The following is a 22,837-nucleotide window of genomic DNA, read 5'->3' on the forward strand; positions in this document are numbered from 1 at the left end:
ATCCAGAACAAAAGCTTGATCAACAAGCCATCAAACATTCACTCCCTCCACCAGTGGTGCTAAATGGCAGCAGTGCGTACCAGCTACAAGATGCACTGCAGTAACTCACCAAGGCTCCTTTGACAGCACCTCCCAAACCCGCGACCTCTACCACCTAGAAGAACAAGGGCAGTAGACGCTGGGAACACCGTTACCTCCAATTTTGCCTCTAAGTCAGACAGCGTCCTGACTTGGCAATATATCGCCGTTCCTTCAGTGCCGCTGTGTCAGAAACCTGGAACTCCCTTCCTAACAGCACTGTGGGTGTACCTACACCACATGGACTGCAGCGGTTCAAGAAGGCAGCTCACCACCACCTTCTCAAGAGATGGGCAACAAATGCGGTCATTCCAGTAAATCCTTCATCCTGAGGATGTATAACAAATAATCAGACACTCTTTGAGCTAATACTAATAATGCAGCATACAGGTCAGGCTACAATAGTTTTTTTTTAATGGGTTTGGTAGCAAAATACAAGTCGAGAAACATCACGATGTTATTATTTTGTAAAACATGCTGCAAATACACTCTGTGCCTTAGCAAATCAAAGCCCCCTGCAAAGAACAGCTGATATAATAGTTTGATTTATCAAAGAGATTTAAAGGAAAAGATAGCCCATTTCTTGCGAGTTCTTTACAGAAATAGAGGCCTTGTTATCAGTCACTAGCCTGAGTACGCAGGCTGCTGGATTTGTCCAGTCACTCTCCGGATTAAAGTTCATCAGATGTGGGATGTCAGTGTTGAGGAAAGGAATTCAACTCATTTCAGGCAGTCAGTGACAGCATCCAACAACACCGCGGTCAGGTACAGCATGGGTTAGATACAGAGTAAAGCTCCCTCTACACTGTCCCATCAAACACTCCCAGGACAAGTACAGCACGGGGTTAGATACAGAGTAAAGCTCCCTCTACACTGTCCCCATCAAACACTCCCAGGATAGATACAGCATGGGGTTAGATACAGAGTAAAGCACCCTCTACACTGTCCCCATCAAACACTCCCAGGATAGATACAGCATGGGGTTAGATACAGAGTAAAGCTCCCTCTACACTGTCCCATCAAACACTCCCAGGATAGATACAGCATGGGGTTAGATACAGAGTAAAGCTCCCTCTACACTGTCCCCATCAAACACTCCCAGGATAGATACAGCATGGGGTTAGATACAGAGTAAAGCTCCCTCTACACTGTCCCATCAAACACTCCCAGGATAGATACAGCATGGGGTTAGATACAGAGTAAAGCTCCCTCTACACTGTCCCCATCAAACACTCCCAGGATAGATACAGCATGGGGTTAGATACAGAGTAAAGCACCCTCTACACTGTCCCCATCAAACACTCCCAGGACAAGTACAGCACGGGGTTAGATACAGAGTAAAGCTCCCTCTACACTGTCACCATCAAACACCCCCAGGATAGATACAGCACGGGGTTAGATACAGAGCAAAGCTCCCTCTGCACCGGGGTTGCCCAACCTTTTCGGGCGGAGGGCTGCATTACGATTTTTGCTCGGCCCGGGGGGGCCAGTGAGCGAATTTCTAAAGGTAAAGGCATTAAAAATTTATCTAACCAATAAAAACAACAACAAATGTGCATTTATTTTTGTGAAGCTTAAATTAGAAGACTAATTTATTGACTTACTTTCTCGTCACTATACTGAAAACAGATTTCGTGACATATCTGGCATTGTTTTTAGTTGTATAAATAGTCAATCTTTGCTCGCACACTTGATGTAGCAATGCAGAGTATTCTAGACTGATGTCCATCTGTCAGGAGAGACCTTGATCTCTCTCCCCGCGCTTTGTTTGTGTGTGTGCGTGTGTGTCTCGTTCTCTCTTCCCTCCTCTCTTCTCTCTCGGACTAGGGGACACAGATTAAAAGTTTTGTGCAAAAGATGCAGGGGGAATATAAGGAAGCACGTTTTTACGCAGTGGGTGGTAATGACCTGGAACTTGCTGCCCACAAGGGTGGTGGAAGCAGAGACGATCAATGACTTCGAGAGGAAGTTGGATGGTCACCAGAGAGAAATAGACTTGCAGGGGATTGAGCCAGGGATTGATTTAGCTCCATGAAGAGCCGGCATGGACTCGATGGACAGAATGGCTTCCTTCTGTGCCGTTAGTAAATGATTCGACTCTCTCCTCTCTCTCTCTGTTCTCCCTTCTCTCGGTCTCCCTCACACAGTTGCAGAGAATGGAACGCTCCTCGTAAGTTCTTTTAAGAGTCAGTTCTTTTTAAAAAGATCGGCATCAGTTTCACAGCTGACAGCCGCTGACATCGGAACAGCTGTTTCCCAACGGACCAGGGTTTTCTGGCGGGCTTTTTAAAGAAAAAACAGAACCTGCCGGAAAACCCGGAGTCTGTTGGGAAACGGCTGTTCTTGATGTCAGCAGCTGCCACCTGTGAAACTGACAGTGATTTTTTTTTCAAAGAACTGATCTTTTAAAATAACTTTAAAAGAGTGTTCCACTTCTGCAACTCTGTGAATCAGTAGCTGTCACCTGTGAAACTGACAGTGCAACAGATTAAAGCCGGACTGACAAAGGGAAATTTCTCATCTCCAGTCACGGTGAGGCCCCGGGAACAGTTCAGACCCGCGGTCGGATTGAAAATTGTAACAGGCTGCATCATGGCCAACCCTGCTCCACACTGTCCCATCAAACACTCCAGGACAGGTACATTACGGGGTCAGATACAGGGGAAAGCTCCCCCGACACTATCCAATCAAACACTCCCAGAAAAAAAAGGGGAAAAAAGGGTTAGATACTGAGTAAAGCTCTATATTCTATCCCATCAATGTGCCTGAGCTCCAACCTCTGAGGTGTGCCGTTCACTGATAATGTCACTTCCTCATGCAATTAACGCTGCCCGCCTGTGGCCCTCTCAGGATTACGGCTGCAGCCTAATCGGACTGGTCCCCTCTGGGCCCCTCACAGCCACTGAAGATGTCTGCCCTCTTGCTCTGGATTTAAGCCCAGGTGCCAGATGCCAGCTCATGCAGACAGCTGCAGGTGCTAAGTATTATCAGCACTTACTTCCAAAATATACAGGCAGGTTGATATTCATCAATCAGCACCACGACCATCCCTGCTACCCACACCCCACCCCCGCACGATGCCCCCAGTTTGTGCAGTTCTGCAGTGAGAGCTAAGCAAGGCTCGGTTTGATTAAATAGAAAGAGGAGGTTGTCCCACGGAATCTGAAGAGCAGGAAGACACCCGGCCGCTGGACCTCCTCGGAGAGAATGAGCGACAGGGCGAACAATGTAATGGGGAGAGGGGAGTGTGGGTTAGCGGAAGCGGTAAGATCGGCAGTCCCGCGGGTACAGGTGGCGGGACGAGCGGGTCGATTCCCAGATCTAACAGCTGGCAACATGTCAATGTGGTTCCTGGGTAGCAGCCGCCCCTCTCCCGAAAGGAGCCACTCGGCCATCACTCCGTTTCCACTTCGCAGCACCCTCGTCGTGTTGCCGTGGTCGCCAGGTCAGGGCATGGCTGTCTTTACAAGATGGCAGATGGAGCGAGAGGTGATTGTCCCGCTCTCGGGAATTCACGGGGAGAGCGCAGACACGGCCAAACATCCAACAACGCTCTTCAGTACGTCTTGGAGGACGGGCGTCGGGCCTGGCTACTGGCTGGTTTCCTCCCAGTTCTGTCCTGTTTCGCTCCAGCATGAAACACCCCGCTCCACCCCGCCTCGCCACACCCTCCCCCTGCTCACGGGCAGGGGGCTCAGGACAGCTGGTGAGGAGCCTCCAGCATCTCCATGAGGAAGGTGTCGATGGGAGTGTCTCCAATCAGCTTGAAGAAGAAGAGGTGCTCCAGGCACTTGAGTCCGATGGAGCGCAGGGCGGGCAGGCGCAGGAGAAGCTTGGCGAACCTGGCAGGAGGGTGGGGAGACAGGAGATAGAGTACAGGCTCAAGGTTAGCACTCAGAGCAGGCCCAGCACACACATTCACATCCTGCAACCTGTACCACACTCACAGATACCTCAAGAGACCCACTGCCATCCTGTAGCCCGCCCAATCACCCACACCTCCCAATAAACCCACTGCCATCCTGCAACAACCCCAATAACCCACCCCACTCTATAAACCCACTGCCATCCTGCAACAACCCCAATAACACACCCCACTCGATAAACCCACTGCTGTCCTGCAACAACCCCAAGAACCCACCCCTCCCAACAGACACACTGCCATCGTGCAACAACCCCAATAACCCACCCCACTCTATAAACCCACTGCCATCCTGCAACAACCCCAATAACCCACCCCACTCTATAAACCCACTGCCATCCTGCAACAACCCCAATAACCCACCCCACTCTATAAACCCACTGCCATCCTGCAACAACCCCAATAACCCACCCCACCCCCGATAACCCCTCCCTGCCCCCACTCGATAACCCCTCCCGCCACCACTCCAGAGCATCTCCCAATCCCAACTCGATAACCTTTCCCCGCCCCTTCTCAATATCCCCTCCCCGCCCTCTCTCGATAATCCCTCCCCGCCCCGTCTCCATAACCCTTCCCCGCCCCCTCTCAAAATCCCCAGCCCCCCCCCCTCTCGATAACCCCTCACCACCACACTCGCCCTTGATAACCCCTTCCTCCACATTTTGTTGCTCCCTCAGCCCCACCTTGCACAGTGAAGCTTGCCGCAGCTGAACGTCAGGTGCCGAGGCTGTCGGGCAAATTCAGGCCCCTGGCTTCAGGTGGAAGAGAAGGCCTTTAGATGGCTGGATCCCAGCAGCTCCAGAAGGGGGATAAAGCTGCAGAAGCACACCGTGCACACAGCACCGTTGCGTGGGGAGCTGCTGGAGTGACTCAGCGCGGACTCTCACTCACCTGCCAAGCTGGTCTGGATATTTCTGTTTGCAGTAAGATTCGAGTGAAGCATAAACCTTCTCCCGGAGAATTTCCACCTCCACCGGATTAGACAGACCTTTCGCATCTACGTGACAAAAAGGAAGGCGTGGTTAGGAACAGACATCACGGATCCACAACCTTGCTATTATCTTTTAATGCAGCTGACTATTTGTATCTTCCTCCACAGGCTCAACCTCCCATATTCCACCTCTAGCCTGTGTCAACATAAATGATATCAGCCTTGGATCATAACTGGCTCCAGTGTCCCACACAAAGTTTGTGTTTTTCTTCATTCATGGGATGTGGGCACCATTGCCCATCCCTAATTGCCCTTGAGAAGATGGTGGTGAGCTGCCTTCTTGACAACTGAGTGGCTTGCTAGGCCATTTCAGAGGGCAGTTAAGAAATAACCATAAACAAGAAATGCTGGAAACACTCAGCAGGTCTGGCAGCATCTGTGGAGAGAGAAGCAGAGTTAACGTTTCAGGTCAGTGACCTTTCGTCAGAAGGGTCACTGACCTGAAACATTAACTCTGCTTCTCTCTCCACAGATGCTGCCAGACCTGCTGAGTATTTCCAGCATTTCTTGTTTGGGTTTCAGATTTCCAGCATCTGCAGTATTTTGCTTTTATTTCAGTAAGAAATAACCACTTTGCTGTGGATCTGGACTCACATGTAGGCCAGACCAGTTAAGGATGGCAGATTTCCTTCACTAAAAGGCACTGGTGAACCAGATGGGATTTCGCGATGACGGTAGCTTTATGGTCACCATTACAGAGACTGGCTTTATTCAATTAACTGAATTTAAACTCCCCAGCTGCAGTGGTGGGATGTGAACTCATGTCTCCAGATCTTTAGTCCAGGCCCCCGGATTACTAGTCCAGCAACATAACCACTATGCTACCGTTCCACTCACTCACCATCACCCCTGTGCTCGCTGATGTACCTTGGTTCTCAGTTCAGCAGCACCATGATGTTATCATTACTGAATCATAAAATATTACAGCACAGAAGGAGGCCATTTGGCCCATCACGCCATGTCAACTCTTTCGAAGAGCAATACATTTAGCTCCATTCACCCTCTCTTTCCCCATATCCTGATCAGCCATGATCATAATGAATGGCGGAGCAGGCTCGAGGGGCTGAATGGCCTACTCCTGCGCCTATTTTCTATGTATTCATTCCAAGTGTTTATCCAATTCCCTTTTGAAGGCTATTACTGAATCTGTATCCACCAATCCATCAGTCAGAGCCTTGTTTTCCAATCACTCCATGCCCTCTTCCCGATCTCTATATTCTCCTCCAGTACGACAGCCCTCCGACATAGATTAGAGAGTCATTATGGCACAGAAAGAGGCCATTTGGCCCATCGAGTCCATGCCGGCTTTTTGGTGAGCAATTCAGTCACTCCCACTCCGCTGCTCGATCCCCATAGCCCTGCAAGTTTATTTCCCTCAAGTGCCCATCCAATTCCCTTTTCAAATCATTGATCGTCTCTGCTTCTACCATCCTCGTGGGCTGCGAGTTCCAGATCATTACCAAACGCTGCGTAAAAACGTTCGTCCTCACATTCCTCCTCCTGCATCTCTTGCCCAAAACCTTAAATCTGTGTCCTTGTACCATCAGTTAACGGGAACTGCTTTTCCTTGCCTAACTTATCTTAACCGGTCATAACCTTGTACACCTCTCTCAAATATCCCTTCAATCTCCTTTGCTCCAAGAACAAGAAGCCCAGCTTTTCCAACCTAACCTTGTAGCTAAAATCGCTCATCGCTGGAACCATTCTAGTAAATCTCCTCTGCACCCTCTCAAGGACCCTCGCATCCTTCCTGAAGTGTGGTGACCAGAATTGGATGCAATACTCCAGTCGGGGCCTAACCAGACCTCTATAAAGGTTCAGCATAACTTCCCTGCTTTTGTACTAAATGCCTCTATTTCTGAAGCTCAAGATCCCATATGCTTTGCTATTTACTCTCCCAATATGTCCTGCCCCCTTCAAAGATCAATGCACGTGAACCCCAGGTCCCTCTGTCCCTGCACACTCTTTAGAACTGTACCCCATTAAGTCTATTTTGCCTCTCCCTATCCCTTCTGCCAAAATGCAAAACCTCACACTTCACTGTATTAAATTCTATCTGCCACTTGTCTGCTAGCCTATCTCTGTTCTGTTGCAGTTGATTTGTATTCTCCTCACTGTTTGTCACACCTCCAAGTTCGGTATCGTCAGTAAATTTTGAAATTCTACTGCGTATTCCAAGATCCAAGTCATTTACATATGGCAAAAAAGCAGTGGTCCCAGCACTGACCATTGGGGAACACCACTGTCTACCATCCTCCAGTCTGAAAAACAACCATTCACCACGGCTCGCTGTTTTTTGTCCTTAAGCCAATTTTTTTCCAAGCTGACACTGACCTCCCAACTCCATGAGCCTCAATTTTGTTAACCTGCCTTTTATGTGGTACTTCATCAAACACTTTCTTAAAATCCATATAAACAACATCCACCGCATCCCCTTCATCAACCTTCTCTGTTACTTGATCCAAAAATTCAATCTGATTAGTCAAGCATGATCTGTCTTTTACAAATCCATGCTGGCTCTCTTTAATTAACTCAAACCTCTCCAAGTGCCTGTTGATATTTTCCCGGATTACTGTTTATAAAACCTTAGCCAGCACTGGTTAAGTTGGCCTGCAGTTACCAGGACTGTCCTTACACCCTTTCTTGAATAAGGGTGTCACATTTGCCACTTTCCAAACCTCTGCCACCTCCCCAGTACCTAGGGAAGACTGGAAGATTATGGCAAGCCCTTCCGTTATCTCCCCAACTTTCTGGGATGCAAGCCTCCAGACCAGGTGACTTATCCACACTAAGCATACCCAGCATTTCCAGTACATCCTGCCTATCAATTTTCACCCCAGTCATTACCTCTACTATTTCCACTTCAACAGATACTTTGTCAGCATCCTCTTCCTCAGTAAACACCGATTCAAAGTACCCATTAAGTATATTAGCCTTGCCCTATGCCTCTAAGCATATACTAACCTCTTTGTCTCAAACAAGCTCCACTCCACCTCTTGCTACCCACTTACTATTTACATACCAGTAGAAGATCTTTGGGTTTTCTTTTATGTTGACTGCCATTCTACTTTCATATTCTCTCTTTGCCAGTCTTATTTTGCACTTCACCTCTCCTCTCAACTTACCTGGTTCTCACTTGAAGAATTCACCTGACATGCACCATACATCATAATCTCTACCTCCCTCGTCATCCAAGGAGCTCTGGCTTTGCTTCCCCTATCTTTCCCTCTTGTTGGAATGGTCGTAGCTTCTATATGCTGGCGCGCATCTTCCTGCTAATATAGTTTAAACTTTCCAATTCTGGCCTCTTCAGCGTTAGTGCTCATGGCTTCAGCTGCCAATGCCCGATCTCTGGATATTGCTCCCTAAACCTCTCTACCTCCCTTTCCTCCTTTTAGACTGTCCTTAAAACCTATCTCTTTCTTGTCCTAATATCTCATGTGGCTCAGTTCAAGATGCTATATAAATACAAGTTGTTGTACATATGTGGCATGTGTAAATATACGTAATATACACATGTACAGACACTGGGTGAGTATAACACAAGTATTGGCTGTGATGCCCTTCACACTTGGCCTGACAACACTGACTAATCGTGGACAAATCAATCCAAGGAGAGTCACGTATCAGGGGAGCAAGATTGACAACAGACAGACACTGCCCGGGGCAGAGAGAAAAACAGACAGAGCGAGATAGAGAGAGAGAAAGAGACAGACAGACAGACACAACCTGAGAGAGAGAGAGAGAGAGAGAGAGAGAGAGAGAGAGAGAGAGAGACACACACACACACACAAACAGGTAGATACAGCCCGGCACAGACAGAAAGAAACAGGCAGACACAGCCCAGGACAGACAGAGAGAAACAGGCAGACACAGCCCGGGACAGAGAGAAACAGGCAGACACAGCCCGGGACAGAGAGAAACAAGCAGACACAGCCCGGGACAGAGAGAAACAGGCAGACACAGCTCGGGACAGAGAGAAACAGGCAGACACAGCCCGGGACAGAGGGAAACAGGCAGAGACAGCCCGGGACAGAGGGAAACAGGCAGACACAGCCCGGGACAGAGGGAAACAGGCAGACACAGCCCGGGACAGAGGGAAACAGGCAGACACAGCCCGGGACAGAGGGAAACAGGCAGACACAGCCCGGGACAGAGGGAAACAGGCAGACACAGCCCGGGACAGAGGGAAACAGGCAGACACAGCCCGGGACAGAGGGAAACAGGCAGACACAGCCCGGGACAGAGGGAAACAGGCAGACACAGCCCGGGACAGAGGGAAACAGGCAGACACAGCCCGGGACAGAGGGAAACAGGCAGACACAGCCCGGGACAGAGGGAAACAGGCAGACACAGCCCGGGACAGAGGGAAACAGGCAGACACAGCCCGGGACAGAGGGAAACAGGCAGACACAGCCTGGGACAGAGGGAAACAGGCAGACACAACCCGGGACAGAGGGAAACAGGCAGACACAGCCAGGGAGGGAGCAAGAAACAGGCAGACATAGCCTGGGTCACAGAGAGAGCGAGAGAGAGCGAAAAGAGGCAGACACAGCCCGGGTCAGAGAAAGGAAGAGAGAAAGAAAAAAAACAGGCAGACCCAGATAGGCAGGAAGACACAGCCCAGGATACAGACAGACAGGCAAACACAGCCCGTGACACAGACAGACAGGCAAACACAGCCCGTGACACAGATAGACAGGCAAACACTGCCCGTGACACAGATAGACAAGCAAACACAGCCTCTGATACAGATAGACAGGCAAACACAGCCTGGGACACATGAGACAGGAAGACACAGCACGGGACAGACAGATACATTCGACCTGCTCGCATCCAGGTTCATTTCCACAGCCTCTGCCTGCACGGAGCAGTGAGCTGCCACTTAGTGACTGAGACAGATCTTCACACTCACTGCTCTGCTCTCCCTGCCAGCATGTTCTAACCCTACCTCCCACTGAAAGAGGAAATCATCGTCTGCTGCTCCATCACTAACACTGTGTACCCAAGTGCAGCTCGATTTGGCTTTGAGGGTTTGTGGGTTTCACGTACCGGGATTGAAAAGGATAATCGCTCGAAGGCAGCCTAGCTCCGTCTTGTCCATCTGCATGTCTCTCATCTTGGAGACCAACTCGGTCAGAACCCTGGGAGACGGCGAGAGGGGAGGAAATATATAACAGGTTATAAACTGTTGACCTGCAAATCTATGCACATGCCTCCTCTAACCCCACTTTAGCGACCTGCAGTCCATCACAAACAGTAAATGACCTATTCATCCCAGGTACAGTGAGCTTCTTGTCCTCAGGATGAGGGATGTTCGGGCTGGGGAATAATACATTTTCCCATGTCAGGCCCAGTGTCAATGCTGCGCTCCCACAGGGCAGGTGCAGCATGGGTTAGATAAAGAGTAAAGCTCCCTCTACACTGTCCCATCAAACACTTCCAGGCCACGTACAGCATGGGGGTTAGATACAGGGTAAAGCTCCCTCTACACTGTCCCATCAAACACCCCCAGGACAGGTACAGCACGGGGTTAGATACAGAGTAAAGCTCCCTCTACACTGTCCCATCAAACACTTCCAGGCCAGGTACAGCACGGGGTTAGATACAGAGTAAAGCTCCCTCTACACTGTCCCATCAAACACTTCCAGGCCAGGTACAGCACGGGGTTAGATACAGAGTAAAGCTCCCTCTACACTGTCCCATCAAACACTTCCAGGACAGATACAGCACGGGGTTAGATACAGAGTAAAGCTCCCTCGACACTGTCCCATCAAACACTCCCAGGACAGGTACAGCACAGGGTTAGATACAGAGTGTCCCATCAAACACTTCCAGGACAGATACAGCACGGGGTTAGATACAGAGTAAAGCTCCCTCGACACTGTCCCATCAAACACTCCCAGGACAGGTACAGCACAGGGTTAGATACAGAGTAAAGCTCCCGCTACACTGCCCCCATCAAACACTCCCAGGACAGTAACAGCACGGGTTAGATACAGAGTAAAACTCCCTCTGTATTTCTTCCCGAAAAACATGTTTTAATTCAAACCTCAGTTGAGCAGCCCCTTACTGTATAAATGCAAATTTAGCATTTCCCAGGTTCGGCAGTGTCTAGCTGAAACTTCCCAGTGAGATTGGTAATTATGGATAATAATGTTTTGTGTTCAGAGTGTGGAAATATATATATCCAGACAGGGAATTACAAAGCCATCAGTCCAGGCTGCATTATGATTTAGGTTCCAGAGATGAAAAGTCAGTGTTTGATTTACTGCATCCTGCAAGAACCTTGCACAGTTGCACCTAGCAGAACACACTGTAAAGCCCATGGTACCAGTTGCCACATCAAATGCACCCCCTCGCCCTCCACCCCACCCCACCACCGCACCTGTCGAAGATGGCTCCAACCCCTGCGCTGTGAGCACTGTTGCGATGCACGTGGAGTCCGGTGGCGAGCAGGATCCCATCCCTCACCGTTATTGATCGATGTGAGAACGAGGCGATCAGAAGCTCGTTCCAACCTGAAAGGATGAAACAAGACACAATATCAACAAGCTGCTGGACACCAAGAGGGAAAGGCAAGGACCGTAACTGCACGCAAGTCCAGATTCATTGCACCATCTGCTCCGAACATGACTCCGTCTTCCCCAGGACCTAAGAATGCTGCAACCTTCACCCTTTTTAAATTCAAATCTTGAATCGATCACTAACTCCTGATATACCTGCCCTACCCTGTCATTTCAACCTTGGTGCAGTGTCTAGAACTACAGACTGTAGGATTTTACCTAAGTTTCTCACGGGAAATATATCGGCCGTTCCATCATCGTCACTGGGTCACAATCCTGGAACTCCCTCCCTAACCACACTGTGGCAGAACCTTCACCACACGGACTGCAGTGGTTCAGGAAGAAGGCCCAGCACCACCCTCTCAGGGTAACATGGGATGGGGAATAAACGTCAGCCTTGCGAATAACGACCACACCCTAAATGAATAAATCAAAGCGACTGCCATTCAGTCCATCCTGCCGGTGTTGGCTCTGTGAAGCAGCTGCCCAATTAATCCCAATCCCCCAACTCTTTCTCCAGAGTCCTGCAAATTTTTCGACTTGATTTATTCGATTCTCTTTTGTGAATCTGCTTCCAGTGTCCTTTCAGGCAGCACATTTCAAATCAGAACAATCCAGGGTAATAGAAAACCCACTACTCCATCTGTCTCTGACACTATAACAGACTGAGACCCAGTACCCCAGGGGAAACCCCCTCCCACTACTCCATCTGTCTCAGACACTATAACAGACTGAGACCCAGTACCCCAAGGGAAACCCCCTCCCACTACTCCATCTGTCTCAGACACTATAACAGACTGAGACCCAGTACCACAGGGGAAACCCCCTCCCACTACTCCATCTGTCTCAGACACTATAACAGACTGAGACCCAGTACCCCAGGGGAAACCCCCCCCTACTACTCAATCTGTCTCAGACACAGTAACAGACTGAGACCCAGTACCCCAGGGGAAACCCCGTCCCACTACTCCATCTGTCTCAGACACTATAACAGAATGAGACCCAGTACCCCAGGGGAAACCCCCTCTCCCACTACTCGATCTGTCTCAGACACTGTCACAGACTCAGTACCCCAGGGGAAAACCCTCTCCCACTACTCGATCTGTCTCAGACAATGTAACAGACTTAGACCCAGTACCCCAGGGGAAACCCCCTCCCCCACTACTCGATCTGTCTCAGACACTATAACAGACTGAGACCCAGTACCCCAGGGGAAACCCCGTCCCACTACTCCATCTGTCTCAGACACTATAACAGAATGAGACCCAGTACCCCATGGGAAACCCCCCCCCCCCACTACCCGATCTGTCTCAGACACTATAACAGACTGAGACCCAGTACCCCAGGGGAAACCCCGTCCCACTACTCCATCTGTCTCAGACACTATAACAGAATGAGACCCAGTACCCCAGGGGAAACCCCCTCTCCCACTACTCGATCTGTCTCAGACACTGTCACAGACTCAGTACCCCAGGGGAAAACCCTCTCCCACTACTCGATCTGTCTCAGACACTATAACAGACTTAGACCCAGTACCCCAGGGGAAACCCCCTCCCCCACTACTCCATCTGCCTCAGACACTATAACAGACTGAGACTCAGTACCCCAGGGGAAACCCCTCCCCCACTACTCTATCTGTCTCAGACACTGTAACAGACTGAGACCCAGTGCCCCAGGGGAAACCCCCTCCCACTACTCTATCTGTCTCTGACACGATAACAGACTGAGACACAGTACCCCAGGGGAAACCCCTCCCCCACTACTCTATCTGTCTCTGACACTATAACAGACTGAGACCCAGTACCCCAGGGGAAACCCCTCCCCCACTACTCTATCTGTCTCTGACACTATAACAGACTGAGACCCAGTACCCCAGGGGAAACCCCACCCCACTACTCCATCTGTCTCAGACACTATAACAGACTGAGACCCAGTACCCCAGGATAAATTCCACCCCTCCATCACCCAAACCATCTTGGGTCAGACTGCAGCTGCCGGAGGCTCCCAAGTGTCATATTCAAAGCTCACTGCCCATCAGCTCGACTCGACATCTTGGAATTTAAAACAATTTCAAATCCCTCCATAGCCTCACCCGTCTCTATCTCTGTGATCTCCACCAGCCCCACAACCCTCAGATCTCTGCTTCCCCCAATTCTGGCCTGTGGAGCATCCATGATTTTAACTGTATCAGCCGCACCTTCAGCTGCCTGGGCCCTAAGCTCTGGAATTCCCTCTTTTAAGATACTGCTTGAAACTTCCCTCTTCGACAAGCCTTTTGGTCACCAGTCCGAATAACTCCTCGAGTAACCATTCTTCAAATTTTAATCGATAATCGCTCCTGGGGAGGGGTCTTGGAAAGTTTTCGCTGCATTAAAGGGCACTATATAAATTCAAGTTGTTTTTGTTACCATATCCCTGCAGGCGCATGGAATCGCCATACCGTCCAAGTCACACATCACCCATCACGGGAATAGATCTCTGTTCGTTCACTGTCGCTGAGTGAAACCACATGGACTGCAGCTGTTTAAGAAGGTGGATCACTACCACCTTCACAAGAGGCAACTGAGGATAAATGCAGGCCTCGTCTCTGACCCCGACAGCCCGTGAATCAATGAAGGAACAGTTAGAATTAGAATTAGAACATTACAGCGCAGTACAGGCCCTTCGGCCCTCGATGTTGCGCCGACCTGTGAAACCATCTGACCTACACTATTCCATTTTCATCCATATGTCTATCCAATGACCACTTAAATGCCCTTAAAGTTAGCGAGTCTACTACTGTTGCAGGCAGGGCATTCCACGCCCTTACTACTCTCTGAGTAAAGAAACTACCTCTGACATCTGTCCTATATCTATCACCCCTCAACTTAAGGCTATGTCCCCTCGTGTTTGCCATCACCATCCGAGGAAAAAGACTCTCACTATCCACCCTATCTAACCCTCTGATTATCTTATATGTCTCTATTAAGTCACCTCTCCTCCTTCTCTCTAACGAAAACAACCTCAAGTCCCTCAGCCTTTCCTCGTAAGACCTTCCCTCCATACCAGGCAACATCCTAGTAAATCTCCTCTGCACCCTTTCCATAGCTTCCACATCCTTCCTATAATGCGGTGACCAGAACTGCACGCAATACTCCAGGTGCGGTCTCACCAGAGTTTTGTAGAGCTGCAGCATGACCTCGTGGCTCCGAAACTCGATGCCCCTACTAATAAAAGCTAACACACCATATGCCTTCTTAACAGCCCTATTAACCTGGGTAGCAACCTTCAGGGATTTATGCACCTGGACACCAAGATCTCTCTGTTCATCTACACTACCAAGAATCTTCCCATTAGCCCAGTACTCTGCATTCCTGTTACTCCTTCCAAAGTGAATCACCTCTTTCCAGGACCTTGGTACAGTGGGCCCCGCCACCTGTTTCAATATTTCCTCCTTCCTAAAATCTTCAGTCTCTCAAAATGGACGTGTGGCATTACCCACGCACCATTTCCTTCTCTACATCTTGTCCTGACACTGCCCTTCCTGCACCGTGTACTGATGATGTCTGCTGGAGGACAGTGCATTGCGAACATTCCTGCACCCTCCACCCCCCCACCCACCCCGGTGGCCAGGACAGTGCGTGACACGAGCCAGCCGGTCGCACTGGCAGGTTATACTGAAGTGAAGCAGTAGGCCCCAGCAGGCTCCTTCCCCAGCGCTACTCACCGCCACCCCCCCCCCACCCCCCACACAGATCCAATTGCTCACCTGCCCTCAGCAGGATAACCTGATCGTCCAAAGGGAGCTCTGAGAAATGCGGGATCCGCTTTGCCCACTCCACCAGCGTGAAGAGCTGCTTGTCCGCAGCCTGGCAGATGTTTGTCACTGGGTCGTTGGGCTGTGGAAGGGAGTGAAAGACACGTGTGGTTAATACAGCGTCTCACAGCGCTTCGTGCAAGTGAGTCACCTTTAACCTCAGGACGCCCCGACATGATTTACAGCCAATTCAGTATTTCTTCTGAAGCACTGTCACTGCTGGACTGTCGGAAACGTGGCAGCCATCCTGTGCACACCTTGGTTACCACAAACAGCAAAGAGATCATGAGCAGATCGTGTTTTTTTTTAAAGTGATGTTGGTTGACATTGGCCAGGGCAGTGGTGGGGGGAGGGGGAACTCCCCCTCTGCTCTTCTTCAAAACAGTGGCCGTGGGATCTTTAACAGTCCCCCAACGGGGCGGGCAGTTTAATGTCTGCTCTGAGAAATGACATCTGCTGATTGTGCAGCGTTCCTTTAACACTGCACTGGGATTCTGTTCCTCACGCCTTGAACCTAAACCCACAACCTTCTGACTCAGGGAAAACTGCTACCCACTGAACCATGGCTGACAACCAGACAAAATAAGAACATATTACCCCCCGCCCCCATCTTTCTCTCGAGTCCGGCCAACCGACAGGACGATAGTCTGCGGGACTTGAACCTACAAACCTTCTGCTTCGGGGGCATGGGTGTTACACACTGAGCCACAGTTTGGAGTACGCCGACCCACTGGGACCAACACACCCAGGCATTCTGCACTGGCGACTTTCTACAAAGGCACGGAGGTGAACAACCGGACAATCCCCAGAGATGTTGGCTGAGGAATGAAGCAACGAATCTTACATCAGAGGAGGTTGCCATTCGGTCCATCAGGCCTGGTGACAGCTCTTTGGTACACCTACCCAATTAGTCCCACTGCCCGACTCTGTTTCCATAGTTCTGAAAATCCTTCCTGTTCGAGAATTTATCCAATTCCCTTTTGAAAGCTCCGACTGAATCTGCTTCCACAGCCCTTCCAAATCACTTAGTCTCCCTCTCTGGTCCTTCTGCCAATTATTTTAAATCTATGTTCTCTGGTTACTGACCCTCCTACTGCTCGGCCTCGGTGCAGCAGCAGGTATGCACTCGGCTCCATCGCAGAGAGAATGAAACATCACCACAGGACAAGATTCACCAGGAGGCAAACTCAGCCGCACAACTTCAAAACCAAGCAGCAATCTTCAAATTCGTTTAAACCCGTTACTGCTTGGTTACAATTATCTAACGGGGCAAAGACTGATGAAGCTTCCAGACTGGAGTACTGGCTACAAGAAGCTACTCAAGGGGTGAGAGAACTGAGTTGCTATCAGTAGATACACAGTGAGTAAAACTGGGTCAAAGGGGTGAGATTCCTGAGTGACAGCGTGACAAAGGGGTAGACTGACATCAGTAATATAGTCACTAACACAGGATACTGGGGAAGGTGTTACTGAGTGACAATGAGGAAGCTGGATCAATATCTCTGGAGATTAAGCCCATAACACAACGCACTAAAGGAGAGTGTAGAGGGAGCTTTACTCTGTCTCTAACTTTGCTGTACCTGTCCCAGGAGTGTTTGTTGGGACAGTGTAGAGGGAGCTTTACTCTGTCTCTAACCAGTGCTGTACCTGCCCTGGGAGTGTTTGTTGGGACAGTGTAGAGGGAGCTTTACTCTGTATCTAACTTTGCTGTACCTGTCCCAGGAGTGTTTGTTGGGACAGTGTAGAGACTCTGTACCTCACCCCGTGCTGAGAGAACCAGGTAGATTCTCAAGCTAGCTCGATGTGCTAAAAATGCACATCTAAGAAATATTAACATGGTGTAAAAAAAGTCCCCCCACCTGTCAAACATGCATAGAACAATAACCATGCCCAAATACGTGTTAGACCATCACCTAGTTAACAAACTTCCACTGCTGGTGCAACCTTCATGCAAGTAAAACCCAGAATAAGATGCAAACACTCTCTCTACCAGCTGGATGGGGCCTTTGCAAGTTGTAGTCTTCAACCTGTAGGGCAACAGCATAAAGCTGCCCACTGGTGAACACTCAACCATAGCCATGCTTGTTTTGGGGAGTGGAGAGACTTGCACTCACTGTAAGTGCTGCAGTGAGGAGAGGAGGAGAGCTAACGGAACACTATACTGCACTTGACCGTGCTGAACGAGTTGGCATTGCTTGATATTGACACTGAAGACATTAAATGAAGATGCTCCTTCATTGGCAGCAAAATGGTAAATCTGCCTTTTGTACATGGGTGTGCAACCCACCCAACTGCAAACAGAGACCAACCTATCTGCAGTCATCTTTGTGTTCACATTGGAAAATAGAAAGAGGAGGAGATTATTCAGCCCTTTCAGTCTGCTCTACCGTTAATCAATGAGATCTGATCTGCAGCTTCACTCCATCTACCCGCCTTGGCTCTATAAATCCATTTCTGTTGGGTGTCAATGAGAATGTGGGACGGTGACCCAATGACAGATCCCAATCAGACTCCACAGCATGCCGATGGCAAGTGGTGTCAGATCCATCCTGCAGTCTGGCTTTACACCTTCTGTCTGGGCTTGGCACCCAGTTCAGTTTGACGCAGGGTTTCAAACATGCGCAGCTAGCTGTCCGATGGCTTTGCAAGCACTTCATCAGCCTCACACCGAGTCTTCAATGTTACATGAAGCCAAACTCCAAACCCTGCTCACTAACTTCCAGTAAACATGACTGCGGGCCGGAGACACACAGCATGTGAGCAAATACCTGCACACTCAGAGAAAGGGTTCCTGGCTGGCAACGGTGGTCAGGCACAGCCTGCAGTATAACTGCAGCTACTCAGCTTGCTGTTAGTAGACCAGTAGAGAAGAAAAAAGGCACAAAGGAAGTTGCTGCAATCTCTGTCAGTACGAGTGAGTTGCCAGAGTTCATAACCTCAACTCTGTAACTCACTCCCGGGTATCCATTATTCTATATATAAACCATCTCAACCCCTCGATTAGATTCCAGTCTGTAACTCACACCTGGGTATCCATTATTCTATATATAAACCATCTGAACCCCTCGATTAGATTCCAGTCTGTAATCACTCCCGGGTATCCATTATTCTATATATAAACCATCTCAACCCCTCGATTAGATTCCAGTCTGTAACTCACTCCTGGGTATCCATTATTCTATATATAAACCATCTGAACCCCTCGATTAGATTCCAGTCTGTAACTCACTCCTGGGTATCCATTATTCTATATATAAACCATCTGAACCCCTCGATTAGATTCCAGTCTGTAACTCACTCCTGGGTATCCATTATTCTATATATAAACCATCTGAACCCCTCGATTAGATTCCAGTCTGTAACTCACTCCCGGGTATCCATTATTCTATATATAAACCATCTCAACCCCTCGATTAGATTCCAGTCTGTAACTCACTCCTGGGTATCCATTATTCTATATATAAACCATCTCAACCCCTCGATTAGATTCCAGTCTGTAACTCACTCCTGGGTATCCATTATTCTATATATAAACCATCTGAACCCCTCGATTAGATTCCAGTCTGTAATCACTCCCGGGTATCCATTATTCTATATATAAACCATCTCAACCCCTCGATTAGATTCCAGTCTGTAACTCACTCCCGGGTATCCATTATTCTATATATAAACCATCTCAACCCCTCGATTAGATTTCAGTCTGTAACTGACTCCTGGGTATCCATTATTCCATAGATAAACCATCTCAACCCCTCGATTAGATTCCAGTCTGTAACTCACTCCCGGGTATCCATTATTCTATATATAAACCATCTGAACCCCTCGATTAGATTCCAGTCTGTAACTGACTCCTGGGTATCCATTATTCTATATATAAACCATCTCAACCCCTCGATTAGATTTCAGTCTGTAACTGACTCCCGGGTATCCATTATTCCATAGATAAACCATCTGAACCCCTCGATTAGATTCCTGTCTGTAACTCACTCCTGGGTATCCATTATTCTATATATAAACCATCTGAACCCCTCGATTAGATTCCTGTCTGTAACTCACTCCTGGGTATCCATTATTCTATATATAAACCATCTCAACCCCTCGATTAGATTCCAGTCTGTAACTCACTCCCGGGTATCCATTATTCTATATATAAACCATCTGAACCCCTCGATTAGATTCCTGTCTGTAACTCACTCCTGGGTATCCATTATTCTATATATAAACCATCTCAACCCCTCGATTAGATTCCAGTCTGTAACTCACTCCCAGGTATCCATGATTCTATATATAAACCATCTCAACCCCTCCATTAGATTCCAGTCTGTAACTCACTCCTGGGTATCCATGATTTATAGATAAACCATCTGAACCCCTCGATTAGATTCCTGTCTGTAACTCACTCCTGGGTATCCATTATTCTATATATAAACCATCTGAACCCCTCGATTAGATTCCTGTCTGTAACTCACTCCTGGGTATCCATTATTCTATATATAAACCATCTCAACCCCTCCATTAGATTCCAGTCTGTAACTCACTCCTGGGTATCCATGATTTATAGATAAACCATCTCAACCCCTCCATTAGATTCCTGTCTGTAACTCACTCCTGGGTATCCATTATTCTATATATAAACCATCTCAACCCCTCCATTAGATTCCTGTCTGTAACTCACTCCTGGGTATCCATTATTCTATATATAAACCATCTGAACCCCTCGATTAGATTCCTGTCTGTAACTCACTCCTGGGTATCCATTATCCTATATATGAACCATCTGAACTCTTAAATAATCTCTCTTTGCGAATCTCACTGCCCAGACCATTCTGCTTAGTCTAAGACCCTATGACGTTTTGACAGGAGAGTTATAAATAATTTAATTGGTCAAGATGAAATGCTATGACACTTCACAGAAACCCTCAGACATGATGCACTTCAGATACAAAATGCAATAACATGCAAGTCAGAGAGAGAGAGCATGTGTGTGTGCGCGAGTGACAGTGAGTGAGAGAGCGTGCATGTGAACAAGCCAGAGGGAAAACAGTGCCAGTGACGCACAGATAAAAGTGGGAACCAGTAGGAGTCGGAGAGAGCGAGCCGGAGGGAAAACAATGCCCGCGGCCAACAGATAAAAGTAGCAGTGGGGAGTCAGTGGACAAGAGCGCAAGCTTGAGGGAGTCAGCTTGAGTCAAGCAGAGCACTGGGAGAGCAAATCGACAGGAAAAAAATCAAGGAGTGAAGTTACAGGACAGCAGATAGGTGATTAATTGTTCGGAGAGCCCAGAGGTGAAGAGCGCGCAGCTGATGGAGTTAGGGGACAGATCAGCAGAGCGAGCGTGAGCAACAGGGAGCAAGGTAAGAACAGTAAAAGCATCGTTAGTGCAAGGGAGGGTGCTAACTGGTGAGTTTTTTTTTAACAATTCTTCAGTTTATTTCTGCTAACTTAGTCTAATAAATTGAGGCACGGCGGGGTTCCTCAGTCCCATGGAGTGCACACCCTGCTCCACGTGGGAACTCCAGGACATTTTTCATCTCCTAGACAACTACATGTGGAGGAAGTGTCATCAGCTGGAGGAGCTCGAAATCCACGTTTTGGAGCTTGAGGAGCAGCTGGTGTTACTGCGGTGCATCTGTGATGCTGAGAGCTACGTGGATAGCATGTTTCTGGATGTGGTCACTCCACAGGTTGAGTGCGCAGACAGAGAGGGAGCTGGGCAATTGCCAGTCAGTCAAGGAGGACCAGGCAGGTAGTGCAGGAATCGTCTCAGTGCATCTCGCTGTGCAACCTGTTGTGAATACTAGTGAGAATGATTGTTCCTCTGGGGAGTGCAGTCTGAGCCAAGTCCACCGCACCATGGGTTCCTGAGCTGCATGGGGGGCAGGAGGAAAGCAATAGTGATAGGAGACGGTGGCCTAGTGCTAATGTCACTGGACTAGTAATCCAGAGGTCCAGGCTAAAGCCCTTGGGACCCGGGTTCAAATCCCACCACAGCAGCTGGTGGAATTTAAATTCAATTAACTAATAAAAATCTGGAACTGAAAGCTAGTCTCAGTAATACTGCCATGAAACTATCATCAATTGTCGTAAAAACCCATCTGGTTCACTAATGTCCTTTAGGGAAGGCAATCTGCTATCCTTACCTGGTCTGGCCTACATGGGACTCCACACCCATAGCAATGTGGTTGACTCTTAACTACCTTCAGAAATGGCCTAGAAAGCCATTCAGTTCAGGGGCAATTAGGGATGGGCAACAAATGCTAGCCGGCCAGCAATGCCCACATCCCATGGAAGAAAAAAAAAAGTTAGGGAAACATTCAGAATCCAGAATGGTATGTTGTCTCCCTGGTGCCAGGGTCAAGGATGTCACTGAGTGATGCTGCAGAGAACTCTGACAGGGGGAGGATGAACAGCCAGCAGTCATACCAATGACATAGGAAGAAAGAGAGATGAGGTGCTGCAGGCAGATTTTAAGGAGCAAGGAAGGAAACTAGATTGGGAGAGACAGATAACACTAGTGTAAGAAATAATAAGGTATTAGGTGGGGTCAGAATAAGAAGGAATGTAATAAGGCCTACATTAGATTTAATGTGATGTATGTGAATACACAGAGTGTGGTAAATAAGGTGAATGAGCTGAAGGTGCAGATAGCCATGTGGGACTATGACAACATGGTAATAATGAAGACTTGGCTCAAAAAAGGGCAGAACTGTGTACTAAATATTCCTGCGTACAAGGTGTGCAAAAACGATAGGGAAGGAAGGAAAGGAGGAGGGGTGGCAGTATTGATTAAGAATAATATTACAGTTCTGGAGAGAGAGGATGTCTTAGAGGAGTCAAGGACAGAATCTATTTGGTTAGAATTAACAATAGAGATACCATTACATTGCTGGGTATATTCGATAGGCCACCAACTAGTGGGAAAGAAACAGAGGAACAAATTTGCAAGAAAATTACAGACAGGTGCGAAAACTATAGAGTAGTTATAATCAGGGTCTTTAATTAACCCAACAGAGACTGGGATCATAATAGTATAAAGGGCAGAGAGGGATAGGGGTTTCTAAAGTGCATTCAGGAGACTTTTCTACATCAGTATGTTTCCAGTCTAATGAGGAAGGAGATATTGCTGGATCTGGTTCTGGGGAATGAGGTGGGTCAAGTAGATCAATTGTCAGTAGGGGAACATTTAGGGGACAATTGATCATAGGAGGTTCACTAGATTGATTCCAGAGATGAGTCAGTCTTATGAAGAGAGATTGAACAGTTTAGGCCTTTATTCTCTAGAGTTTAGAAGAATGAGAGGAGATCTAATTGAGATATATAAGATGATTAAGGGGATTGACAAAGTAGACGTAGAGAGGATGTTTCCTCTGGTGGGACAATCTAGAACGAGAGGCCATAGTTTTAGGATAAGGGGTAGCAGATTTAAAACAGAGATGAGGAGAAATTACTTCTCTCAAAGGGTCGTGAATCTGTGGAATTCACT

At 48.3% G+C, this 22,837-nt stretch overlaps 1 protein-coding gene across 7 annotated transcripts in view; it reads right to left on the bottom strand.

The window, feature by feature from the left end:
- Positions 1-469: 469 nt before the first annotated feature.
- rxrba (retinoid x receptor, beta a) overlaps positions 470-22,837 on the bottom strand; it is a 68,642-nt gene continuing 46,274 nt past the window's right edge. For all 7 annotated transcript variants that reach the window (XM_068009710.1, XM_068009709.1, XM_068009707.1 and 4 more), the window contains 5 exons: positions 15,306-15,435; positions 11,380-11,512; positions 10,044-10,135; positions 4,892-4,997; positions 470-3,920 (listed from right to left, as the gene is read on the bottom strand). In XM_068009710.1, the coding sequence (XP_067865811.1) occupies positions 3,773-3,920; positions 4,892-4,997; positions 10,044-10,135; positions 11,380-11,512; positions 15,306-15,435 (609 nt within the window). In that variant the 3' untranslated portion in view covers positions 470-3,772. The remainder of the gene's footprint in view (positions 3,921-4,891; positions 4,998-10,043; positions 10,136-11,379; positions 11,513-15,305; positions 15,436-22,837) is intronic.

This window comes from Heterodontus francisci, chromosome 29 (genome assembly GCF_036365525.1).
Source record: "Heterodontus francisci isolate sHetFra1 chromosome 29, sHetFra1.hap1, whole genome shotgun sequence".
Lineage (NCBI taxonomy): Eukaryota > Metazoa > Chordata > Chondrichthyes > Heterodontiformes > Heterodontidae > Heterodontus > Heterodontus francisci.